This window comes from Chiloscyllium plagiosum, chromosome 29, assembly GCF_004010195.1.
Source record: "Chiloscyllium plagiosum isolate BGI_BamShark_2017 chromosome 29, ASM401019v2, whole genome shotgun sequence".
NCBI classification, from domain to species: domain Eukaryota; kingdom Metazoa; phylum Chordata; class Chondrichthyes; order Orectolobiformes; family Hemiscylliidae; genus Chiloscyllium; species Chiloscyllium plagiosum.
Window position 1 is genome coordinate 12253144 of NC_057738.1, and position 23325 is coordinate 12276468.

The following is a 23325-nucleotide window of genomic DNA, read 5'->3' on the forward strand; positions in this document are numbered from 1 at the left end:
TTGAAAAGTGTGGTGCAGGAAAAAAACAGCAGGTCAGGCAGCATCTGAGGAGCAGGAGAGTTGGTGTTTCAGCCATAAGCCTTTCATCAGGAATGCCGATGAAGAAGATCAATGACCTTCTCCAATCTGCCAGTGAAAGTGCCACCAGTTCTCATTGAAAAATCATAGTCATTTGATCTCTGCTACTGTACCCATTATTTCCTGCAACATCTTCCCCACTCATTTTCATCCTTGCTAACATCTGGCCCTGACTAACCCTGAATCTCTTCTGCACAGCCTACTCACCACCTCAGGACATCTTACACATGCCCCAAAAGTAACAGTGTGTCACTTACCTTTCTCTCTTTCTCACCCACTATGTGCAGCGTTTCCTCACTTTGACCACCCTGAGCAGCTGACTGACCATGTCCAAGCTTCTGCACTTTGTTTTGCAGTTGATTATCATATTGACTGATCACTGAAACAGATTCGCCTCAGTCTGTAGATATTCTTTAACATCTAAACATATTTTTTAAACAATAAGAGGAAAAAGCTCTTAATGCAAACAACCCAAAAGCCAAGTTTCAAATTGCTCCTCAACAATTTACTGGCCTTTTACTGTAAGCCAATTCTTTAAGTTTTTAAATTAACAGATTGCTCCCAGCTTCTTGTCCTCAGGCTTTAGAGACATTTTCACGACGCTTTTCCAGGTCCACTAGCACAAACATTTCACAATGCCTTTTACGAAGCTCATCACGAGAAAGAGTGTACAAGCTGATTGATCATGTGGTGTCGATGGGAATTGCATAACAACGAACAGGAGTTCGATTCATTAAAAATGAATATTGCAATTGACAAATTGCTTTACAGTCAAATCGCATTTAATAAGTGCGCATTATAGGATAACTACCTGTATGTGTCCTTCTATCGCCCTCTTATTATTTGGGGGTCTGTAGTATACACCTGGTAGTGTGACTGGTCCTTTTTCTTTATATATCTAAGCTCAACCCATAAAGCCTTATTTGTTAATCCAATTAGCATATTATCCCGTCTCAACTGAAATTGATTCTTTAACCAATACTGCTACATGCTCCCTTTTTTATTATATACTCTATCCTCCTTGAAAACTCTCTATCCAGGAATATTAAGCTGCCAATGTTGTCCCTCCTTTTGCCAGGTTTCCGTTATAGCAACAATATTGTGCTGCCATGTATCTATCTGTGCCCTTGGTTTATCTGCTTTGTTCGTAGTTCTCTTTACATTGAAGTATGAACAACTCAACCCTATCAATTTTCTTTGCTGGGTGCTTCTTAATCTTCATTTCCTTTACTTTCCAAGTCACTGATTGCATCACCAATCCTAAATCTGACCTATCTAAGCCTACTCTTTGGTTCCCATTCCCCCTGCCAAATGAATTTAAAATCTCACCAATGGAACTAGCAAAAGCCCTTTTTACTTGGACAACCAGCAGTGTAAAGAGCACTTGCAATGTGCTGGTAACCTGCTTTTCAAAAGTACAGTAATCCCTTCTGCAATCCTTTGTTTTTAAAACAGTCGTTTTCCCACCTCCATTCACAATCAAAAATATGGAAGATATAAAATCATGGTCTTTACACTATAATCTAATCATTGAACCATCAGTTATTTTGTTCTTCATTAGTTGCATGCTTTTTCTCACATTCTCAGTTACATTGTTTTTGTCCTTTCTGTTTGGTTGATAATTTGCATTTTCCCTGTGATAGCACAATGGCATCTCATTCAGACATGCAGCATAATTCTGGGTCCCCAAGCAAGGGCTTGGATATGTCTTCCATCCTTCTTTTTCCAAAGGTGACCAGGCAAAATTATTGTTTGATGGTTTGGAATAATGCAAGAAGCAACAGTACCCAGCAGACACCTTGAATCTTCAGACTAATAAAAATGACTGCGAAGGAGTCATTTGGTGCCCAGGCTCTTGACACCTTAAATGTATGATGTTTGCCTCCGCTGGAATGGCTAAGAGTTTCTCATACTATTCCTTTGTCTTTTTGCTGCTCCTCATTTTGGTTATGCATTACAGTCCTTTTGCTAAATTTATAGGAGAGTTCCCAGTGGTATGCAAAAGTTACCTGGCTTCTCTTAAATAATTCCCCTTTCTAACAGTCTCCCCCAAGTGTGTAATGGTAATAATCAGGAAGAAAGTATTGCAGAATCAGTGGGAGAGATATCAAACAGAACTAAGGAAAATGTTGAGAGATTAGAAACTAAAATACTAAGTGAGAAATGGTGGGGTAGTGGATTGAGGGCCATTACAATTAAAAAGTGATATGTGCATCTCCAAACAAATATTTCAGTGTTCTGCCATGGGCATCAATGGGAAAGAAAGATGTGCAGTGGTTGGGGGTTGGAAATGGAAGGGAAAAAAGCCCTTATAGGTGAAGGGTAATGGAAAGCAAATTATTAAAAGTAGAGAAAAAAAACTCAAATCAGATGCCTGATGGGGACGGGAAAATATTGAATTTTTTTCAGCAGAGAGAAACAAACCATTTCTTTAAGAGTGAGCGAGAAGAAAGTTACATATAACATGGGTTTGAAGGCTGACAGTTTGTTGACATGAATAAAGTGAAGCAGATGTGCTAAGTTAGGATTACCTTCACCCCCACATTTCTCTGTAATCATCAGATCATCCTCCAACATGTTTGCAAACTTCAGCATGATGACAGAACATTTACCACTTTCCTCACCATTCCATTTAACACTTCCCTACTGTGTCATCCTGTGCAAGCACAGAGTGCAACACCTGTCCTTTCACGTTCTTCATCCTCATCATTTAAGCACAATGCTTCTTCCAAATGAAACTATTTTGTACTACTTCCCCAATTTAGTATACTGTACTTGATCTTTAGAATATGATGTGTACGTTGTGTAGTTCACTCAAATGTAGAGTGGATGACCACTTTGCAAAACAACAGTGTTAATTCTGCAAGCATACACCTGAGCTTTTGGTTACTTGTTATTTTAATTCTCCATCTTGCTCCCTCTTTGCTGTCTCTGTCGATGTCTCCTCCAGAGTTACAAAGAAGCTTGAAGAACAACACCCTGTCTTTTGTCCTGCTCTCTACAGCTTTTTGGATTTACCAAGAAGTTCAGCAACTTTAGATCATAATCACTGCCTCCATCTTGTCCGTACTTTTTGTCTTGCTGTCTGTTTCTTCTTGTATTTCTTCAAGTTGCTTGGCAATGAAGTCATCCACACCCTGTCTGGACACATTTCTTTATTATTCTTTATCATTCCCTTTGGTGTTTGCATCAAGAAATCTTTTGTTCGTTACTATCCTCTTCTCTTCACCTTACCGCAGACCTTTGCCTTTGTTGTTCTTGATCCCTATTCCATTCTCATGTCTTGAATAACTCTCACCATTCGATCTTGCTAAGTTCAAATGAAATAAAATTTGTTTTGATTTATTTTCATGTGTACCTAAATAAGCTTTGTTTGCGAGCAGCACAGGCAAATCAGAGTAAGCAAGGACAAACATCGTAAGGTGCTTGCACATAGTGAGTCATATAGGTTACACTGCATAGGAGGTGCCCAAATCAAGATCAACATTATTTGAAGTTAGAGAGTCCATTCATCAGTCTAATAATGGCAGGGGAGAAGCTATTTTTGAACCTGTTCGTGCATACATTCAAGCTTCTGTATCTTCTGCCTGACAGTTGATATTGTGGGAGAGCATTAACAGGATGAGAGGAGTCTTTGATGATGTTGGCAGCCTTTCTGTGGTGACTTGAAGAACAAATGGAGTCCATGGATGGAAGGTTGATTTCCATGATAGTCTGGGCTGTGCGCACAACCTTCTGTAGTTTCTTATGGTCCTGGGCAGAGCAGTTGCTGTTTCAGACTGCTATGCACCCACATAGTATGCTCTCCTTTCTTTCTGAAGTCAAAGATCAGTTATTTATTTTTGCGGACACTGAGACAGAGGTTTTTGTCATTGCACCACGCCACTAAGTCCTTTATCTCCTTTCTGTGTTCTGACTCGGCATTGATATCCGTCCTACCACACTATTGTTGTTAGCAAACTCATAGATAGCGTTTGTTTGCCATACTCTCAAATCTTGGAGAGAGAAAGGAGGTTGGAGGTTGCAAAATAATCAGTAATAAATATGTAAAACTGATGAGAGAAATAATGATGGCATATGTTACTTACAATTCAGAAAGTCTCCATAGCATTTGAAAACTTGAAACTTGAATTTATAAAAAGCCTAATTTTCAAATGTCAAAAATTGGGTTGACCACTCATCAGTTCAGGGATTTTAAAAAGAACATGTGGCCCAGTAACACATTCTACTGATGTATTTACCACAGACCTCAATCAAACAGTCAGGTTAAACCAAGGGAAGTAAGAAAAAAAATTGAAGGTGAATCAACATGAGCCTCCTGTGTACATCTTCCAACTTCATGCTTAAAAGGGTCAATTGTAGAAACAGCGCACTGGTTTCTCTTCAGAAGGATGAAACCATTTTAGTCACCCGTACCTTAAACAGCTGAAAGAGGCAAATTCTGTTGTGATCACAGGAGGAATAAGGTAATAATTTTTTCATGAAGTTGATTCCACTAAACAAGTCTTATTTTTCATTTTCAATGTCTAATACATGGCTTAATTTGTAGAGAACACTGCCTTTTTATCTAGCAGTTACTGGTGTGTTATGGGATTGTTGTCAGTTCTTATCAGTAATGTTGTAAAAATATTTTTCCCTTATTAGGTTCAACAAATAGATCGTGTAGTTGAAGTCGTTGAAGAAACAATTAAAGGTGAATTAATCTTTTACATTTTGCTTCAGCAAATTAAGATGTAAATATATGTTAATATATTTTGAATTAAATCTTGCACAATATAAGTTTTATGCGCCCAAAGAAACCTTTAATTTGAAGTTAGAGGCTGACTTTGTTCATTCAATTTATTTTTCTAATTGATAATGTCTGGTTGCAATGCTTATCTTTTCATTGAGAAAGTACTGATCATTTTAGGTTTAGCTTGATATGGTCAGGTGCATTATTATAACTGAAAATAAAACTTTCAACCCAACATAAACATATATGTCGACAAAGTTTATAAAATTTTAGTTTGAAATCCTATAGCATTGATACATATTGATTTAGATGTAGCCTTCTAACCCTAACCCTGTTTCCATTTGCAAATGGCCCATATTGTCGTTAAACATAGCTTTTAAAATTCTGTCAAAAATGCTCGCGCTGAGATTGGAGAAGATCTTGCTCTCTATTGTAAAAGAGGACCAGACAAATTTTATTAAAAGTCGCAGGTGCTCTAATAATATGAGAAGAGTGCTGAACATGGTCCAGGTGTGCCACCTGAGGTCGACTCCAGGCTTGGTAGTCTCCCTAGATTCAGAGAAAGCATTTGACCGGGTGGAATGGCCATATCCTTTTTTATGTCCTGGAACGGTTTGGTCCAGGACATAAAGGACGGTTTGGTCCAGGAGGAATCTTCGCCAGTGGCAGTATTATGTAACATCCTAAGGCAGGGCTCTCACAGCATAAGGTCTGACAATTTTAGTATTGATAGAGGTAGCCGACAAGGGTGCCCTCTTTCACTGCTGCAGTTTACATTAGTGATTGAGCCATTGCGGAGGCTATCCGCAGGGACCCCCTCTAGTTGCTCCGGAAGTGTGATTGGGGGGAACAGAAAATCACCCTTTATGCAGACGATGTTCTTCTTTTTCTATCTAATCCGACAATATCTGTGCCCTGTTTAATACAAAAGATTAATTTCTTTGGCTCTTTCTCAGGGTATAAAATCAATTTTATGAAGTTGGAGGCCATGCCTCCGGGGGGGGTCTTGTCGGAGTACCCGATCTTGGGGGTGACATCCAGTTCCCTTTCAGGTGGTCACAGGGAGGTTTCCTGTATTTAGGAATTTTTATTACTCCAGCCTTTGATCAATTATATAAAGCTAATTTTGTGCAATTATAGAGTCATAGAGATGTATAGCACGGAAACAGATCCTTTGGTTTGACTCATCCATGCTGACCAGATATTCCAACCCAATCTAGTTCCACCTGTCAGCACCTGGCCAATACCCATCCAAACCCTTCCTATTCATATACCCATCCAGATACCTTTTAAATATTGCAATTGTACTAGCCTCCACCACTACCTCTGGCAGCTCATTCTGCGTGAAAATGTTGCCCCTTAAGTCTCTTTTATATCTTTCCCCTCTCACCCTAAACCTATGCCCTCCAGTTCTGGACTCCCCGACCCCAGGGAAAAGACCTTTTCTGTTTATCCTATCCATAATTCTCATGATTTTCTAAACCTCTATAAGGTCAACCCTCAGCCTCTGATGCTTCAGGGAAAACAGCCCTAGTCTATTCAACCTGTCCCTATAGCTCAAATCCTCCAACCCTGGCAACATCCTTGTAAATCTTTTCTGAACCCTTTCAAGTTTCACAACATCTTTCCTAGTAGGAAGGAGACCAGAATTGCACGCAATATTCCAACAGTGGCCTAACCAATGTCCTGTACAGCTGCAACATGACCTCCCAACTCCTGTACTCAATACTCTGACCAATAAAGGAAAGCATACCAAACACCACCTTCACTATCCTATTTACCTGCGACTCCACTTTCAAGGAGCTATGAACCTGCACTCCAAGGTCTCTTTGTTCAACAATACTCCTGAGAACCTTACCATTAAGTTATAAGTCCTGCTAAGATTTGCTTTCTCAAAATGCAGCACCTCACATTTATTTAAATTAAACTCCATCTGTCACTTCTCAGCCCATTGGCCCATCTGATCAAGATCCCATTGTAATCTGAGATAACCTTTTTTCCTGTCCACTACACCTCCAATTTGGTGTCATCTGCAAACTTACTAACTAGGACCTTCAGCATAGGGAGGCTCTACCAATATCTTGGTTGGGTAGAATAGCTCTGGTTAAAATGAATGTTCTTCCTCGTTTATTATATCACATGTGAATGCTCCCTTTAATGCTTCCTAAGCAGGCGTTATGGAGGCTTCATAGCTTGCTTAGTTCTTTCATCTGGTGTCGCAGGTGACTTCTTATTAAGCTTGCTAAATTGCAGCTTCCACAGGGGATTTGGGGGAGCAGTGTGGACTCTTCAGATTTCAAGAAATATCAATTAAGTTCCCTCTTATCCTTTGTGAATAATTGGCCTTGCCAGGACCCGAAGTCAATTTGGCTGAAAATTGAGGCCACCCAAGTAAGGTGCCTCCTTACTAATTTGTTATTTGTTGAACAAGATGAGGACTGTCATGGAGCATTACAGAAACTCGGTTAAAGCATGGAGAATGATGCAATAAAGCGAGGGCAATTTATATTAAACTTCCCTTTTTACTCCCATAGTAGGAATGCCAGGATTTCGGCCAGGATCAATGGATTCTGGCTTTAGGTTCTGGGAGGCTAGAGGAGTCACCTGTTTGGGAGACTTATTTGAGGGGGAGGTCATGATGTCTTTCGATCAGCTGGGCCAGTAATGTAAAGTGTCCAGTAGGGACCTCTTTTGTTATTTTCAGATTAGGGACTTCATACAGAGAAAAATTGACATTACTGGTTCATCGATATAAGTCTGATGTGGAAAGGAGGGTACTTTGGTCCATGAGTATTCTCTCGATCTGTACCCTCTACAATTTATTAGGACGTAGTAAACTAGGACACAGTAAATGAAAAAAAAACTATACTTGCAGAAAAAATTAGACAAACGAACACAAAGTAACAACATCGACAACATAAGCATGGATAAACAAACTTTGACAAAGAGTCAGTTAGACTCGAAACGTCAGCTCTTTTCTCTCCTGACAGATGCTGCCAGACCTGCTGAGATTTTCCAGAATTTTCTCTTTTGGTTTCAGATTCCAGCATCCGCAGTAATTTACTTTATCCAGTGGTTAAAATACTTATCTGACTGACCCTTAACAGACACTGAAAAAGCCATTTTAGTAAGAGGACTAAATTACAACTGCCAGGAAGCGGACAAAAAAGATTTCTTAGCAGCATTAGAAACAACCCTAAAAGACAACCAACTTACAGAAGAAACCCAGCAAACCATCAGGCAGGTAAGCAGAAACAAGGAAGGAAACAAACTCAATACACAAGAAAGGAAAGCATTGGAAAGACAAAAAAAAGATAAAATCATTGTTATCCTACCAGCGGACAAAGGATGCTTGTCAGTCGTTCTAAATCAAAGAGACTATATTGAAAAAGCAAACGCACTACTTAAAGATGCCAACACTTACCAACAGGTGCCGATAAATCCGACCCCACAATGAGAGAACCGAATCACAGCTCTACTCAAAAAACTTTAGAAATTTGGAGAAATAAATAATGTCCAAAAAATGAAACCAGACAGATCCAACACACTAGGACACCCTGCCCCCCCCCCCCCCCCCCCCCCCCCCCCGAGAGTCATAGTCTCACTACCTGGAACACTGACTTACAGATTGGCCATGGAGCTACACCAAAGACTAAAACACTTAGTAGAAGACTCTCGCCACTCCATCCACTCCACCCAAGAATTCCTGAAGACTAAAGACACCAAAATAGAGGAGGATGAAATAATTGTCTCCTTTGACCTAACAGCCTTGTTCACATCCATTAACATCAACCTGGCCAAGGAAACATTGAACTACATTATTAGAAGACCCAAAGACACATACACTAAACACCACTAACTTCTTCAACAACTACAATATCATCAAGCTAGTGGACCTATGTCTCACCACACACTTCACCTTCAACAACAAAACCTACAGACAAACCAACGGAACACCCTGATCTCCAATATCAGGGTTCTTAGCGGAGGCAGTAATGCAGAGACTTGAACAAACAGCTCTGCCAACCATCCAACCCAAACTTTGGGTCTGCTATGTGGATGACATCTTTGTCATCACTAAATGAAACAAATTAGAGGAAACCTTCATGCCCATCAATAATACCCTTACTGGTTTAAAATTCACTAAAGAAGAGGAAAACAACAACAAAACTGTCATTCCTAGATGTCACAGTAGAGCGAACAACCAATGGGGAACTTCAAACCAGCATCTACAGGAAAACAACACATACAGACCAAATATTGAACTACAAAAGCAGTTATCCCACCATCCACAAACGAAGCTGCATCAGAACATTATTCCAATGAGCCAACACACACTGCAGCTTAGAGGAACTACGCAGACAGAGGAAAATCACCTATACCATGCATTCAAAACGCGTCCAGAAACCCTAACCACTGTCCTCTACATCAAAGACATCTCGGAAATGACTGCCAGACTACTCAGACCCCTTGGCATCATGGTAGCCCACAAACCCACTAACACACAAAAACAGCAGCTAATGAACTTGAAAGACCCTATTCAGACAACAAGCAAAAGTAATGTCATTTACAAAATACTGTGCACAGACTGTAACATACACTACATTGGACAAACAGGCAGAAAACTAGCCACCAGAATACATGAACACCAACTGGCCACAAAACAACATGATCCTCTCTCACTAGTATCCTTACATACAGATCAGGAAGGACACCACTTTGACTGGGACAACACATCCATCTGAGGACAAGCCAAACAAGACACGCATGAGAATTCCTAGAAGCATGGCATTCCAACTGGAACTCTATCAACAAACACATCAAGTTAGACCGCATGTACCCCCACCCAACAAAAGGAACAGGAAGTGACATCACTATAATACAAACCCAATCACACTAATAGAAAGCAGGAATTATCAGCAGTGCTTTGCCTGAGGCCCACTGAAGATGTTACTTAGCAGGATGACTAAACGTTTGGAAAGAATCTTCCAGCTCAGCGAGCAAACGTACATCCAGACCGTAGTGTCTCAAAGGATATTGAATGGCTATGCGAGATCTGGACTAAGAAATGGGAGGGCGGGGAGTGGAGATCTCATCAGAGGTATGTGACAATATTTGGGAGAATGTGAGGAAGATTACAATCTGTAATAGGACGCAGGCTATGCAACTAAAGGTTCTCCACAGGGCCTATGTGGCTCCGGAGCGGCTTGCGAAATTTAAAAATGGAACATCTCCAATGTGTCCCAAATGTAAAACAGATATTGATACTCTTATTCATTGCTTGTGGTCATGCCACAAGCTTTGTCGGTATTGGGGCGCTATAGCGAGTGTTTTTGAAGAGATTTTGTGGACTGAGGTCAGGGTAGATCCAGTGTCCCTCCTCTTGTGTCTGCTAAATCTGTCCGCTTTAGTTGTGCATTGGAAGAAACTGTTGAATATTTTTTCATATTGTGTGAAACAGAACATTCTGATGAGCTGAATGGCGTAGCTTATGGAACATATCCTCCTCGCCTTCCTTACAAGTATGGTGCACCAGAAAACGGAACTTTTTTTATCGGACATGGCAGACTTTTTTGAATTATATGGATGCAGACTTGTTGGCTATATTGATTCGGGCCTTTGTGTAGCTGCGAGGGCTACACAATTCAGGTATGCCAACTGACACTCCCGGAGATGGGGAGTTTTGGTGGGGTTGCACTGAGTGCTGTAATTTAACTTAGTTCAATCTAATTTAAGTTAGTCTATTTTGTTTCATTATTTATTGAATTGTAGAATGGGTAGATTTTTTTTTCTTTAATTTGTTTGTGAAGTAGAGTAGCAGTTCGTTATCGTTATATTATAATTTGTTATACTATAAGATTGTTATACTATTTTGTAGTAATCTTATAATCTTGTAAAAAAAATTCAAACACTTTTTGTTCAATAAAAGAAATATGAACAGCAGAGTTTTGGTTGATCTTAAACTAATGGAGGGTGAAATGTTGAGGGCAAGCCAGGAATGCATTGGAATAGCTTAATCAATACATAAATGAGGGTTTCAGCAGCAAATGAGCTTCAACTGGGGTGAAGTTGGGCAATGTTACTGAGGTGAAAATATACTGTCTTAGCGCAACTAGCGAAGTCAGAAGTTCATCTATGTATCAGACATGAGGTCAAGGTTGTGAACAGGCTGGCTTGAGGTCAGATTATTTTCAATAAGAAGGATGATGTTAATGCTGAGGTGGTTTGGAAATTGGACCAATAGAATGACTTTGTTCTATCCAATATTTGTTTGGAGCAAATTTCTGTTCATCCTGTTCTGACTTTTGGACAAGCAGTCTGTCTGAAGAGTTGAGACATGCAATTATGATTTAGATGTTATGACTTAGAATTGTGTGTAGTCAATGTACATGTGAAAACACTGTGCTTTCCGGCAATTTAACTGAAGTGTATCATACAGATGAGAAATGGATGTGGGGGGGCAATGAAGGTTGGACCCTTCGAGGATAAAAGGGGCCAAATAAGAAAGGAGCTGTAAAAGGTTTCAGCTTTTATTTTATATATGACTGAAGTGCAGCTTTATACGTGCCCAAGCTACAGTTCTGGCTCACTAATCTGGAATATTCTTTTGACTATCCGCTTATTGCTTTTAAAATTACTTTTCCCCAGTATTAAATAACACTGCTGTTGAGTATGAGATTTCAGTGGAGTATTTTCAATCCTGTTCTGCATTCTAATTCTTAGATTGCACAGCAGATATGTATCTGCTTTCATAAGTTGCAGAATTCTGCTCCCATTTTTGTGTACATAACATTTTGTTTACATTTATTTATATTTATCTCCTGATTAAGGAAAAGATCCGCACTGACACATTGGTGTTCCACCACTGGTAACATCAAATAATTTATAATTCTCTCAATCCAACTATGATAGGTGTTGGATGGAATCAAAGTCACAATGATTAAGCCCTCCCATTAGTTATTTTATACACCTCACTTTTAGAGTACGTGATACACCCATATTTTTCAGACATCTTATCAAATGATAATCCACTTGAGTTCAATGAGGATTGCTCTTCCAAAGATTCTGTTAGTTGATCGTGATTCAAATTGAAAGTTTTTAAAATTTCTTTGTCTTTGTGACAAAATGTATGGTTTATAACATGTTTGTGACAACATTTCTCAGCACAGAAAAGGGCTTTTTGGCCTAACTTGTCTATGCCAGTGTTTGTGAAGTTTGATCCACTTTTAACCAAAACTTGTGGTTGTAACCTAGAATATGTTGTATTGCTTGAATGTTACGGTAAGAGCATTGGTACATTAAATCAACTTTGTCTTACAGGATGGAATGGGAGAAATTTCTAAATAGGTCTAAAATACAGTACTCAATGTAATTGAGCAAGAAGTACCAAGAAACCAACATGTAGTAGCCCTGATGGTCTTATAAACAAGACTTCTTTCTGTGATCAGTTTGCATGCTGTTTCATGTGAGCACAGTATATACTAATATGGAAAGCCCAAGAAGGCAATAAAATTCTGAAGTATGGGGAGATTTCTTTTGGATACAATACGTGACAACAGTCACACTTGTAATTACACTGATAAATACAATACAAGTCAGTGAATATCAAATCTGATACTGGAATCGTAAAATGTTTAGGTTCTTTGACAAACAGGCTGATTTTGATTTTAGGAAGAAAATCTTTGAAATGTTATAAAGCGCCTCTGCCCAGAAATGTGTGATTCAGCAAGCTTGACAAAATATAAATGTATTGCCCCATACAGAATCTGCTTTTACAATGAATTATGTAACATGCAATACTCGTTTTCTTGCCACTAGTGCTGAGCTCATTAAAATTACTAAATCACAAGGAATGCCTTCAAGCTTTAAACATTTGTCACTTTGACCTGATAATGGAAATTGTGTCTATTCCTAATTGAAGTTAATTAAAATTTACGACAAATATTGTTTTGCAAAAATGATATATTTAAGGATAATTCCTTTAAACAGTGGCGTCAGTTGAGATTAAAAGCTGTAATTGAAGAACTTTATGTTAGTTGCTTCATTATTTATTAATTATACTTTAAATGTAGTTATTACGTAAGGATATTTTCTGTTTTTTAAGTACTATGCTTTCACTTTTTGGCAAGTAATCTTGCATTACAGAAATCAATTTGCCATTGTCTTACTCGCATTTTGTGATCTGATTGAAAATGGTGATTGAGAAGCTGTTGCAATAGCAGTATTATCTCTGAAACACAATGCCGTTCTTAACAGTGACGTAGAAAGTGATTAGAATCAAAGCTAATGAATTTGTCATATTTTTTATTGTCCTGATATACAAGTTAGCTTATTTGGACTATTAAAACATGTTCATAGATAGGAAATACCACATCATAATGCTGAGTATTTCAGCGCCCTTTTGACCTGATGAATCAATCATTCAGAAAATGATTCAGTTATTTTCCTCTTGTTCTTAATTCTGCCTTGTAAATTCAATAGGTGAAAGAAGAGGACAAATTACTTCTATATTATTTATAATAGCTTTAGCTGAAGAGTTCTTATGTTTGAAGTTTGTCCTAGTATTAGAATGAATTGGGACCGATTGATCAGCACGGTTTGGGTGACAATGTTGTAAAAGAATGGTCTGTTTAAAAGGAAAAGTTGCCATTGTCCTGTCAGATTATAAAGATGCCATCTCATTAGGGAGAGATGACTGGTGGTAGTTTAACCTCAAGGTCACCATACCTGAAGCAAGGGCAGAAATTGAGAAGAAGAGTCTGTCATGGCAACATCAGCCATTGAGGGAATTGAACACACTTTGTTGGCATCACTGCACATTGCAAACCAGTCGTCAAGGCAACTGAGCTAACAGACCCTGACAACGTGATTAAAAGATAATGGAGAGTAGCTGATGCATATTTGAGCACTCATTTTAATGTTTGGTTTTTGCCCCTGCCTTTGAGCTAGAAGCTTGGGTTCAGGCCCCACCTGCTCCAGAGATGGGTCATAACACATTTGAACTGTATGATTTTAAGATATATATCTAATGCCTGCTTTTCAAGGGCTCTTGAGATTCCATGGTGGTGTTCCAGCCTCTGAGCCAGGAGACCTGATTTCTAATCCTGATTACATTTCTAAATGTGTTGATTAGAAAATATCTAAAACCATTATGTTCGGGCACTTGCACAATGGTCGTGTCCCTACCTGTCAACCAGGACACCCTGATTCAAGTCCCACCCCTGCTCCAGAGGGGTGTTATAACATCACTGAACAGTTGATTAAAATACTAAAGCCATTATGATGAAATATAAAAAGAGCCAAGGCAAAGTGCTGAGAGGACTTTTCACGACAGGGAGTGTGAAGAAGTTGGTCCCTCGTCTACCCCAGATGGAATGGATATCAACTCCCAGGCTGTTGGTGTTAATCTGGTATACACACTAGCTTTCCAGCCCACTGAGCTAATCACCCCTTTCGATTCAAGGTGTGATAGCAGACCATGTTGTTGTGGACGTGTGAAAGTCGATCTTTCTTTTTTTCACAGTTGGAGTATACATATGCTTATCCAGAGGATTCATTGACTAAGAATTTAAAAAAGGAAAACTGCCTGATACTCACCCCCAACTCCATTCATTTAGTCCATGTGTGCAGAGGCTGATTATAGTATACTATCTGCAGCTCCAAATGAGGTAAATTCGCTGAGCAAAGACGGATCAAATGAGGGACAATCCTGGCTCAGTTCTACACTTGGACACAATTACATATAATTGACAGCAGAGAAGCAGGCACTAGTTTGTACTGGTATTTACACATCACATAAACATTCTCAAATACTAATTAGCCTTTTCCATCTTGCTCATATTTTCCTTCCTTCCCTGTCCTTTTGGTATGAGGCCACCAATAAAATATGTTAACATTAATTATGTCAACCAACTAGTGGCAGTGGCAGTGCATTCCACAGTCTTGCCATACTCAGCAAAGAAATCCTGTCTAAAACTTGCATTTGCTTTGTTCGTGGCTATTTTGCATCGATGCCAGAATGTTCTGGGTTTTGAGCATTATTTTTATAGTGTACTTAAAATTAAATCATTGGAGGGCACTTCATCACTTTAGTCACTTCTACTTGAAAGTGAAAAAGACTGGGAAATTATTTTTGTTCAGAGTACTAATTCGTGTTGAAGTTGTTATTTAACAAAGGAACATGTCCTTCATACAGGTTCTCGGATGTTGTTACTAGTAAAGCTTGAATCTGCCTAGTCGTTTTAATTTGAAGGAGGGGCAATTTCAGACTTGTCAACAAGTGATCTGGGAAACTAAATACACCTGGTGAATATGCTGCTTGGTTTGTTGGTTGTGTTTTGAAACAGTTTTTAAATGAATGAGCTAGGCAGAACTAAAGTGACAGGTGACTTATAGCACATTAGACCACTTGGACCAAATGACCTGTTTCAATTCCAATCTTAAGGAGTCCTGCTGAAACAAATAAACTTATTTAAAAAAAAGTTTGTTTTGATAGAAGGAACATTGATCATTGGTAGTATGCAGACAGCCTTGATGCAGACATGTACAAGCACACAGTGTGGTGATGTCTGAATGTAATGAGGTATGAATGTTAGCTTGGGGATTTGGTGCAGAGAGTGAGGAGATGGTGTTTTAAATTTTTTCCTTTTTCAGCTCCAGAAGTTGGTGAATAGTCGCACCTTTAATTAGGCGAGCAGATAAGTGATTGTTGAGGTTTTCAGATTGAGATGCTATAAATACAGACTGGAATTCTAACTGGTATAGGGAAGATATCGGTATTACTTAAATTTATAGCTGAACTAATCAGTTGTTGGCCTAAGTCTGAACGCAATTTTGTTAAATATGTATGGCATGGTAAATGATGGGTAGCAGATGTAGCATATGGAAACTGGAGGACGTCAGTGTGATCCATGGCAACTGCACCTGTAGTAAGTTCCTGGAGCATGAGGCACCTCAGCTCAGAGTAGAAGAGTTTGAGGCTGCAATGCATCAAGAAAGGAGAAAGTTATCTGTACATTTTTTCCAGCAAGGAATCCTGATTTGATCTGTGGTCTGGGGTAGGATGGTATGATTAGAAGTGAGGCAGTTATGACGATGCAGCAGTCACAGTGCTGAAATTATCCACTTACCAGGACCTTGCAACTTGTATGGTCAAGAGCAGGGTCCACAGGGAAAATGGGCAATCTGACCACAATTCTGTGGTGTCGGCCTGGTATGGGGAAATGGATTTCTACTCATGACATCAGCACCATACTGAAGAAAGAAAGAGCGGTAAATTTTGGATGGTCTTCACCTAAACAGCTTTGGTACCATTGTACTATGATCTTTTCACTAAGGTTGGGAGCTGCCTTTAAACTAAATAGTTGAATGGATGATTCATGAGAAGGGTGATTGAAAATAAACAAGGCAATAGTATATTGTAGCAATGAGAATAATGATGAGCAAAGTGTGATAGAAATGAATAGAATATTCAAATTTAAGAATGCGCGAGTAAATGAAATTAAATAGGGGATATGGTACTAGGACAACATTAATTACTTTTTATTAGAATGCAAGCAGCATTTGTAACAAATTGGGTTAATTGATAATGCAAGTAGAAAGAAATGAGTATGACATAGTAACCATTGCATAGGTATTGTTACAAAGTGACTATGGCTGGCACCAGAATATTCAAGGGTGTTTGACAATTTGAAAGGAAAAAAGAAATGAAAGGAAGTAGTGTGTCTCTGTTAATAAAGGATATCTGTAGCGTAGTGATAAAAGATCTTAATCAAGAGGATCAAAATGTTTTGAAATATTTTGGGTAGAGATAAGAAATAACCGAGAAAAAAAACACTGCTTAGAGTGGATTAAAGATCTCAGACAGAGTATAAATCACCAAATAGTGGGAGGCTTGTATGAAAATCAGTAGCAGGTAAATAGGATAGTGAAAAAGGTGTTTGGTATGTTTCCCTTATTGGTTTGAGTATAGGAGTTTGGAGGTCAGATAGCGGCAATACAGGATATTGGTTAGGCCACTTTTGGAACATTGTGTGCAGTTCTAGTCTCCCTCCTATAGGAAGGATGTTGTGTAACTTGAAAGGGTTCAGAAAAGATTTACAGGGATGTTGCCAGCATTTGAGGGATGGAGGATTTGAGCTATAGATAGAGGCTGGGGCTGTTTTCCCTGGAGTGTTGGAGGCTTAGGGGTGACCTTACAGAGGTTCATAAAATCACCAGGGGCATGGATAGAGTAAATAGACAAGGTATTTTCCTTGGCTTGGGGGAGTCCAGAACTAGAGAGCATAGATTTAGGGTGAGAGGGGAAAGCTTAAAAAAGGGACACAAGGAGTAACCTTTTCACGCAGAGGGTGGTGCGTGTATGGTATGAGCTGCCAGAGGAAATGTTGGAGACTGGTACAATTACAACATTTAAAAGGAATCTGGATGGTTAATAAATATGGATGAAGGCAAATTGGTAAAGTAGCCTAGAGTATGAAGTTAGCATGTTCAAGGGATAGGATTGTATGATTAGAAGTGAGGCAGTTATTATTTGTAGCTCAGGTGCCCGGTTGTAGTGGTTGTGGAAATGATCGCTGAGCTGGGAAGTTGATTTGTAGACATTTCGGCTCTGTCTAGGTGACATCTTCAGTGCTTTGGGGCCTCCTGTGGAGCGCTGCTCTACTGTGTTTTCTGGAATTTATTTGGTTCCATTTCTGCTGCTTTTAGTTGCTGGTTCCGGTTGTTTGTTGTAGTGAATGGTATATTGGGTCTAGGTCAATGTGCTATTTGTTGGAGTCCGTGGCAGAGTGCCATGCATCTAGACATTCTCCGGCTTTCCCGTGTTTAGCTTGTCCTACGATTGTTGTATTGTCCCAGTCGAATTTCTGGTCCTTGTCCTCTGTGTGTATGTCTGGTCGTGGTGTTTAGTGGCTAGTTGGTGTTCATGGATGTGGATTGCAAGTTGTCTGCCTGTCTGCCATATGTAGTGTTTTGTGCAGTCTTTGCATGGAATCCTGCAAATTACGTTAGTCTTGCACATGATGGGTATAGGATCTTTTGTCCTGGTGAGTTGTCTGAGCGTGGCTGTCGGTTTATGGACTGTCAGAGTGATCGGAGTGGTCTGGCTGTCAGTCCTGAGACATTTTTTACATAAGGTAGTGTGGCTACTGAGTTAGGTCGTGGCGTGTCCTCATTGCATTGTTTGTCTGTTAGGCATCTGTGGGGATATCCATTCTTGGTGAATACTCTGTAGAGGTGACAAGGGACAAACATTTAAGATGTTAAATAATACTTTGGTGAAGGTATATTCTTTTGAATAGAAAAAGATAAGAAAGATGTGCCATCCATAGTTAACTAAGGAAGTTGAGTATGAAAATAAAATAAACTATATAATGCTACAAAGATTGCTAGTTGTCTAGATGATTGGAAAAAAATTGTAAATTTAAATACCAAAAAAATGGGTGATGTATGAAATAGACAGAGAGGAATTGTGAATGTGGGAAAACTGTTGTGTATTTCTAGTATTACATATTTGGAAAGAAACCTAATCTGTTTTTAAATTAGATGCAAGTAGTTTTACAGAAAGGCTCTCAAAAGCTGCAAAACTTCTTGTGGTTTCAACTGTCCCCAAAGCAGATAACCAGACTATGTTAAGTTAAGAATCAAATCAAAAAGGGCCATTAAATAGTCCAAGGATTTCTGGAGTTCAGGACTTCCATTAACCTTAAAAAGATGTGAAAACTCAAAATTTATCCAGTGTTAAATACCAATGAGGGGGTCAAGAAACCAGTAAAGAGAAAGAGAACAGAATATGAATGTAAACTGTCAAAAAAAAATCATAAGAATTGACTGATAGTTTGTATGTTTATGTGAAAAAGAAACATTTGGCCAAGACAGATGGAGGTCCAACAGTAGACTTGGAAATTTTATAATAGTGAATGAAAGAAATGGCAGAGAAGCTAATGGATTACTTTGTGTCTGTCTTCACTAAGGAAAATGCAAGAAATCTCCCAGAAAAATGCCAGGGACCAGGAAGAATGATTAAGTGGAAGAAATTAATTTAAGTAAGAACAAGTACAAGAAGTATGTTCTGGAGAAATTAATTAGACTAAGGGGCAAAATGCTGGAAAATGGGATTAGAATAAATAAATTGACCACACAGACACGATTGGCTGAGGGGTCTCTTTCTATATCTGTTTGTTATATATATTCTGTATTATATAATTTAGAATCTTATAAAGGATATGATAAATAGACATATGGAAAAAAACCCAACATAATCATAGGTATGATCAATAGGGATTTGTGAATGAGGAATATTGTTTAATGAGCCTGTTGGATTTTTCTGAGAATGTTACGAATAAAATTGATAAAGGTGAATTGGTGATTGTTATTGCTTGGATTTTAAGAAGCTTTTTGGTCCTGCGTTGATAGCAAAATTAAAGCATGTAAGATAGGACTAAAGTTACTGGCGTGGATTAATGATTGTCTAAAAGGCAGAAAACCGATAAATGGGGCGTTTTCACATTGACAGGCTGTGACTAGTGAGGTATTGAAAGGATCATTGTTTGGGTGCCAGCTGCTCATAACACATACTCAATGATTTTGATACGGAGACCAAATATAATATTTCCAAGTTTGCCGTTAACGCAAAGCTAGGTGGAATGTATTGTGAAGAAGTTATGAATTGGCTTCAAGAGGGTTTGGGGACTTAGTGAATGGGCAAGAAAATGAGAGATGGAATATAACATGGAAAAATGTAATTCTGGGAGGAAGAACAAATGTGCAGAGTATTTCTGAAATGATGAGGTCAGAAAGTATCATTGTACCAAGGGATCTGGATGTCCTTGTCAATAAGTCACTGAAGGCTAACTGCAGTCACACCAAACTATTAGGAAGGCTAATTGGATGAGAATCTTTCATTACATGAAAATTTGAGTACAGGAGTAGCAAAGCCTTGCTTTAATTCTATAGAATCTTAATTTGACTTCATGTCTAGTAATGTGTTCATTGTTGATCATCTTATCTTAGCCTTAGAAGTACTGCATCTAAGGTTCACTAGGATCATTCTTCGGATGGGGGTCTGTCCTTTGAAAAGAGGTTCTGAAAACTGGACCTGAAATATGTTGCGTTTCAAAGATTGAGAGGTGATTTTATTGATACCTTCAGAATACTTACAAGGGTAGACAGGATAAATGCTGGTGAAGATGTTTCCCCTGGCTGGGGAGTCCAGAGCCAGAGAATACAATTTTTAAAAAATGGAAAAGCCACTTTGGACCAAGGTGATAATTATTTTACTTAGGTCATTATGAATCTTGGAATTCTTCACCCAAGAAGGCTGTGGAAGCTCAGTAATAAAATATACTTAAAGTACATGCTGACAAATTTCTAAATAGCAATGACAAAACAAAATGAGTCTTTTCCCAGTAATATTCAAGTTTTGTATGACCAAATGATAGTATATTATTTAAATTGAAGGAGACTGCAGAACTGTTGCTTCGAAGCATCCAGGTGTCCTTGTACGTGATTCATGAAACGTTAGCAGACAGATACAGCAATTAATTAGAAAGGAAAATAAAATGTTTGTGTTTGTTGCAGGGGTGTGGCATACAAACGTAATGAAGAGTTGCTACAGATTTCTAGGTCATTGGTGAGACCAGATTTGGAGCATTGTATACAGTTGTGTTCTCCTTATATTAGTAAGGATATAATCGCATTGGAAACATTTCAGAGAAGTTTCAAAAGGCTGTTTGCGGAATGAAGAGGTTATCTTTTGTGAGGAAACATTGGAATTTAGAAAACTGAGAGTTGAACTTGTATATTTTAATAAGAGTCTGATGTGGCTTGATAGCTTTGATGCTGGGAGGATGTTTTCTCTTATGGGTGCATATAGAACTGGAGAATACAATTTTGAAAAAGGAAATCTGTAATTTAAGACAGATGAGAAGAAATTTGTTCTTGAAGTTAAGGTTTTGAAATTCTCCCACAGGGAGCAGTGGGCACTGGGTCACTTAATATATTCAAAGCTGGGAGACAGACATTTTGATCAATGACAGAGTCAACCATTATGAGAAACAAGCAGATCAGTCATGATCATGCTGAAAGGCAGAACTAACTTGATTAGATTAGATTACATTACAGTGTGGAAACAGGCCCTTCGGCCCAACAAGTCCACACTGACCCGCCGAAGCGCAACCCACCCATACCCCTAACCTAACACTACGATTGAACCCGGGTCTCTGGCGCTGTGAGGCACTAGTGCTAACCACTGTGCCACCGTGCCGCCCACGAATATGTGCTAGATCATTTGTGATACAGTGGGATTTTATTTGCTTGTTATGGACAATTATGAGATTGCATTTTGACTTCCGTAATGAAGGTAGTTTTACATATCAAGATAAAGAAATTTTTGCCATCATAATTTTTTTCCTTTGTGAATATACCTGTAGTTTTATGTTTCACTTTTCTGTCAATAACTTTATTGCTAATAACCAAATGATACTGTTCCTTGTGACCTTAAATTTGATGATATAGAATCCATGTAGACGGAGGTCAGAATGACAGGAAAGAAGACACTGATCAGAGTTGTCTTATAGACTTCTTGACAATACCTATTCTGTAGGACAGAGAACAAATCAAGAGGTAATGAGGGCATGTAAAAAAGGGCAGTGCATTAATTGTGGGTGTCTTTGATATTTATGTAGATTGGACAAATGAAATTGGCAGAAGGAACCATGAGCAAGAATTCATAGAGTATATTTGGGATAATTTCCTCGAACAACATGTTGCAGATCCAAACATCTAATAATGTCTAATGAGGCTAGTTTAATAAATTACCTCAGTGAATGATCCCTGAGGGAATAGTGACCATAACATGGTAGAATTTAGTATTGAGTTTGAGAGTGAGAAACTTTGGTTCGGAAATAGTCGTGCTAATTGCATAAGGATAAGAGAAAAGTTGGCTGGAATGGACTGGGAAAGGAGTTTAGCAAAAATAAGCTTGAGGAACAATAGCAGACTTTTAAGAAAATAGTGCATGACTCAAAGCAAACATACATCTTCGTGAGGAAGAAGGATTTTAAGAAAGGGACAAATCAACCATGGTTAACCAAGGAAATTAGGGACAGTATCAAATTACAATTTGGCCAGGGTTAATGTCAAACTGAAGGGTTAGACAAGTTTTAAAAGCCAACAAAAGATGACCACAAAAAAAGGGAGAAAATAAACTTTGAGGGCAATGTAGCAAGTAATATTAAAAACTGACAGTAAGTGTTTATTTAATGATATAAAAAGGAAAAGGGAGGCCAAAGTGATCATCGGCCCTTTAGAGATTGAGGTTTGGAAATAATAATGAGACATCAAGAAATGGCAATGAAATTGGAGAAATACTTGCGTCAGTCTTCATGGTAGAGCATATTAAATAGCATTTCAAAAGTATGAAGTAATCAAGAGCCAAGGAGTGTAAGGAGAAAATATAGCTATTAATAGAGGAAAAGTACTAGGGAAACTAATGTGCCTCAACACCAGTATGTCTCTTGGACTTGATGGGTTGCATCCTAGGATTATAAAGCATGTAGCTACAGAGATAGTGAATGAACTGGTAGAAATCTTCAAGAAATCTTAGATTCTGGAAAAGCCCCAGAGGTTTGAAAACTGCTGTTGTAATAATTTTATTCGAAAAGGGAGGGAGACAAAGAACAGCTAACCCTAGGACATTTACCTTAACATCTTTCATTGGGAAAATGTTAGAGGTCATCTTAAAGGAAGTAATAAAGAACATTTAGAAATGCATTGTGTTATAAAGCAGAAAACAAAGAACTGCAGATGCTGGAAATCTGAAACAAAAACAGAAACTACAGGAGAAACTCAGCACGTCAATGTTTCAGATGTGACCCTTCTTCAGAACCTGAAACTTTGACTCTGTTTTCTCTCCACAAATGCTGCCAGACCTGTTGAATTTTGCCAGCAATTTGTTTTTGTGTAGTCAAGCAGAGTCAGCTTTGGTTTCATGAAGGGAAACTCATGCTTGACAAAATTATTAGAATTTTTTGAATGGGTACCAAGCGTAGGTAAGGGGGATCAGTAGATGTAATGTATTTGTGTTTTCAAAAGGCATCCAATATCCTACTGCAATTAAGGCAACTTAAAAAGACAAGCATGGATAGTGTTTGGCAGAGGATTTTAACATGGATAGAGGATTGGCTAACTAATAGACAACAAGAGAGTTGGGATTACTGGGGGCACATTCATTTACAGTATATATCAATGCAAGGTTTGTGAAGGTTTGTAGCTCAGGTTGAGGTTTAGGATGTAGGTTTGCTCGCTGAGCTGGAGGTTTGATATACAGACGTTTCATTACCTGGCTAGGTAACATCATCAGTGGCGACCTCCAAGTGAAGAGAAGCTGTTGTCTCCTGTTTTCTATTTATATCTTTCTCCTGGATGGGGTTCCTGGGGTTTGTGGTGATATCATTTCCTGTTCGTTTTCTGAGGGGTTGATAGATGGCATCTAGATCTATGTGTTTGTTTATGGC

General features: G+C 38.6%; 1 protein-coding gene across 1 annotated transcript in view; it reads left to right on the top strand.

The window, feature by feature from the left end:
* Window positions 1–23325, top strand: part of cdkal1 (CDK5 regulatory subunit associated protein 1-like 1) — a 596132-nt gene that overhangs the window by 136644 nt on the left and 436163 nt on the right. The window contains exon 6 of the mRNA XM_043718943.1: window positions 4723–4771. Coding sequence (XP_043574878.1) covers window positions 4723–4771 — 49 coding nt within the window. The remainder of the gene's footprint in view (window positions 1–4722; window positions 4772–23325) is intronic.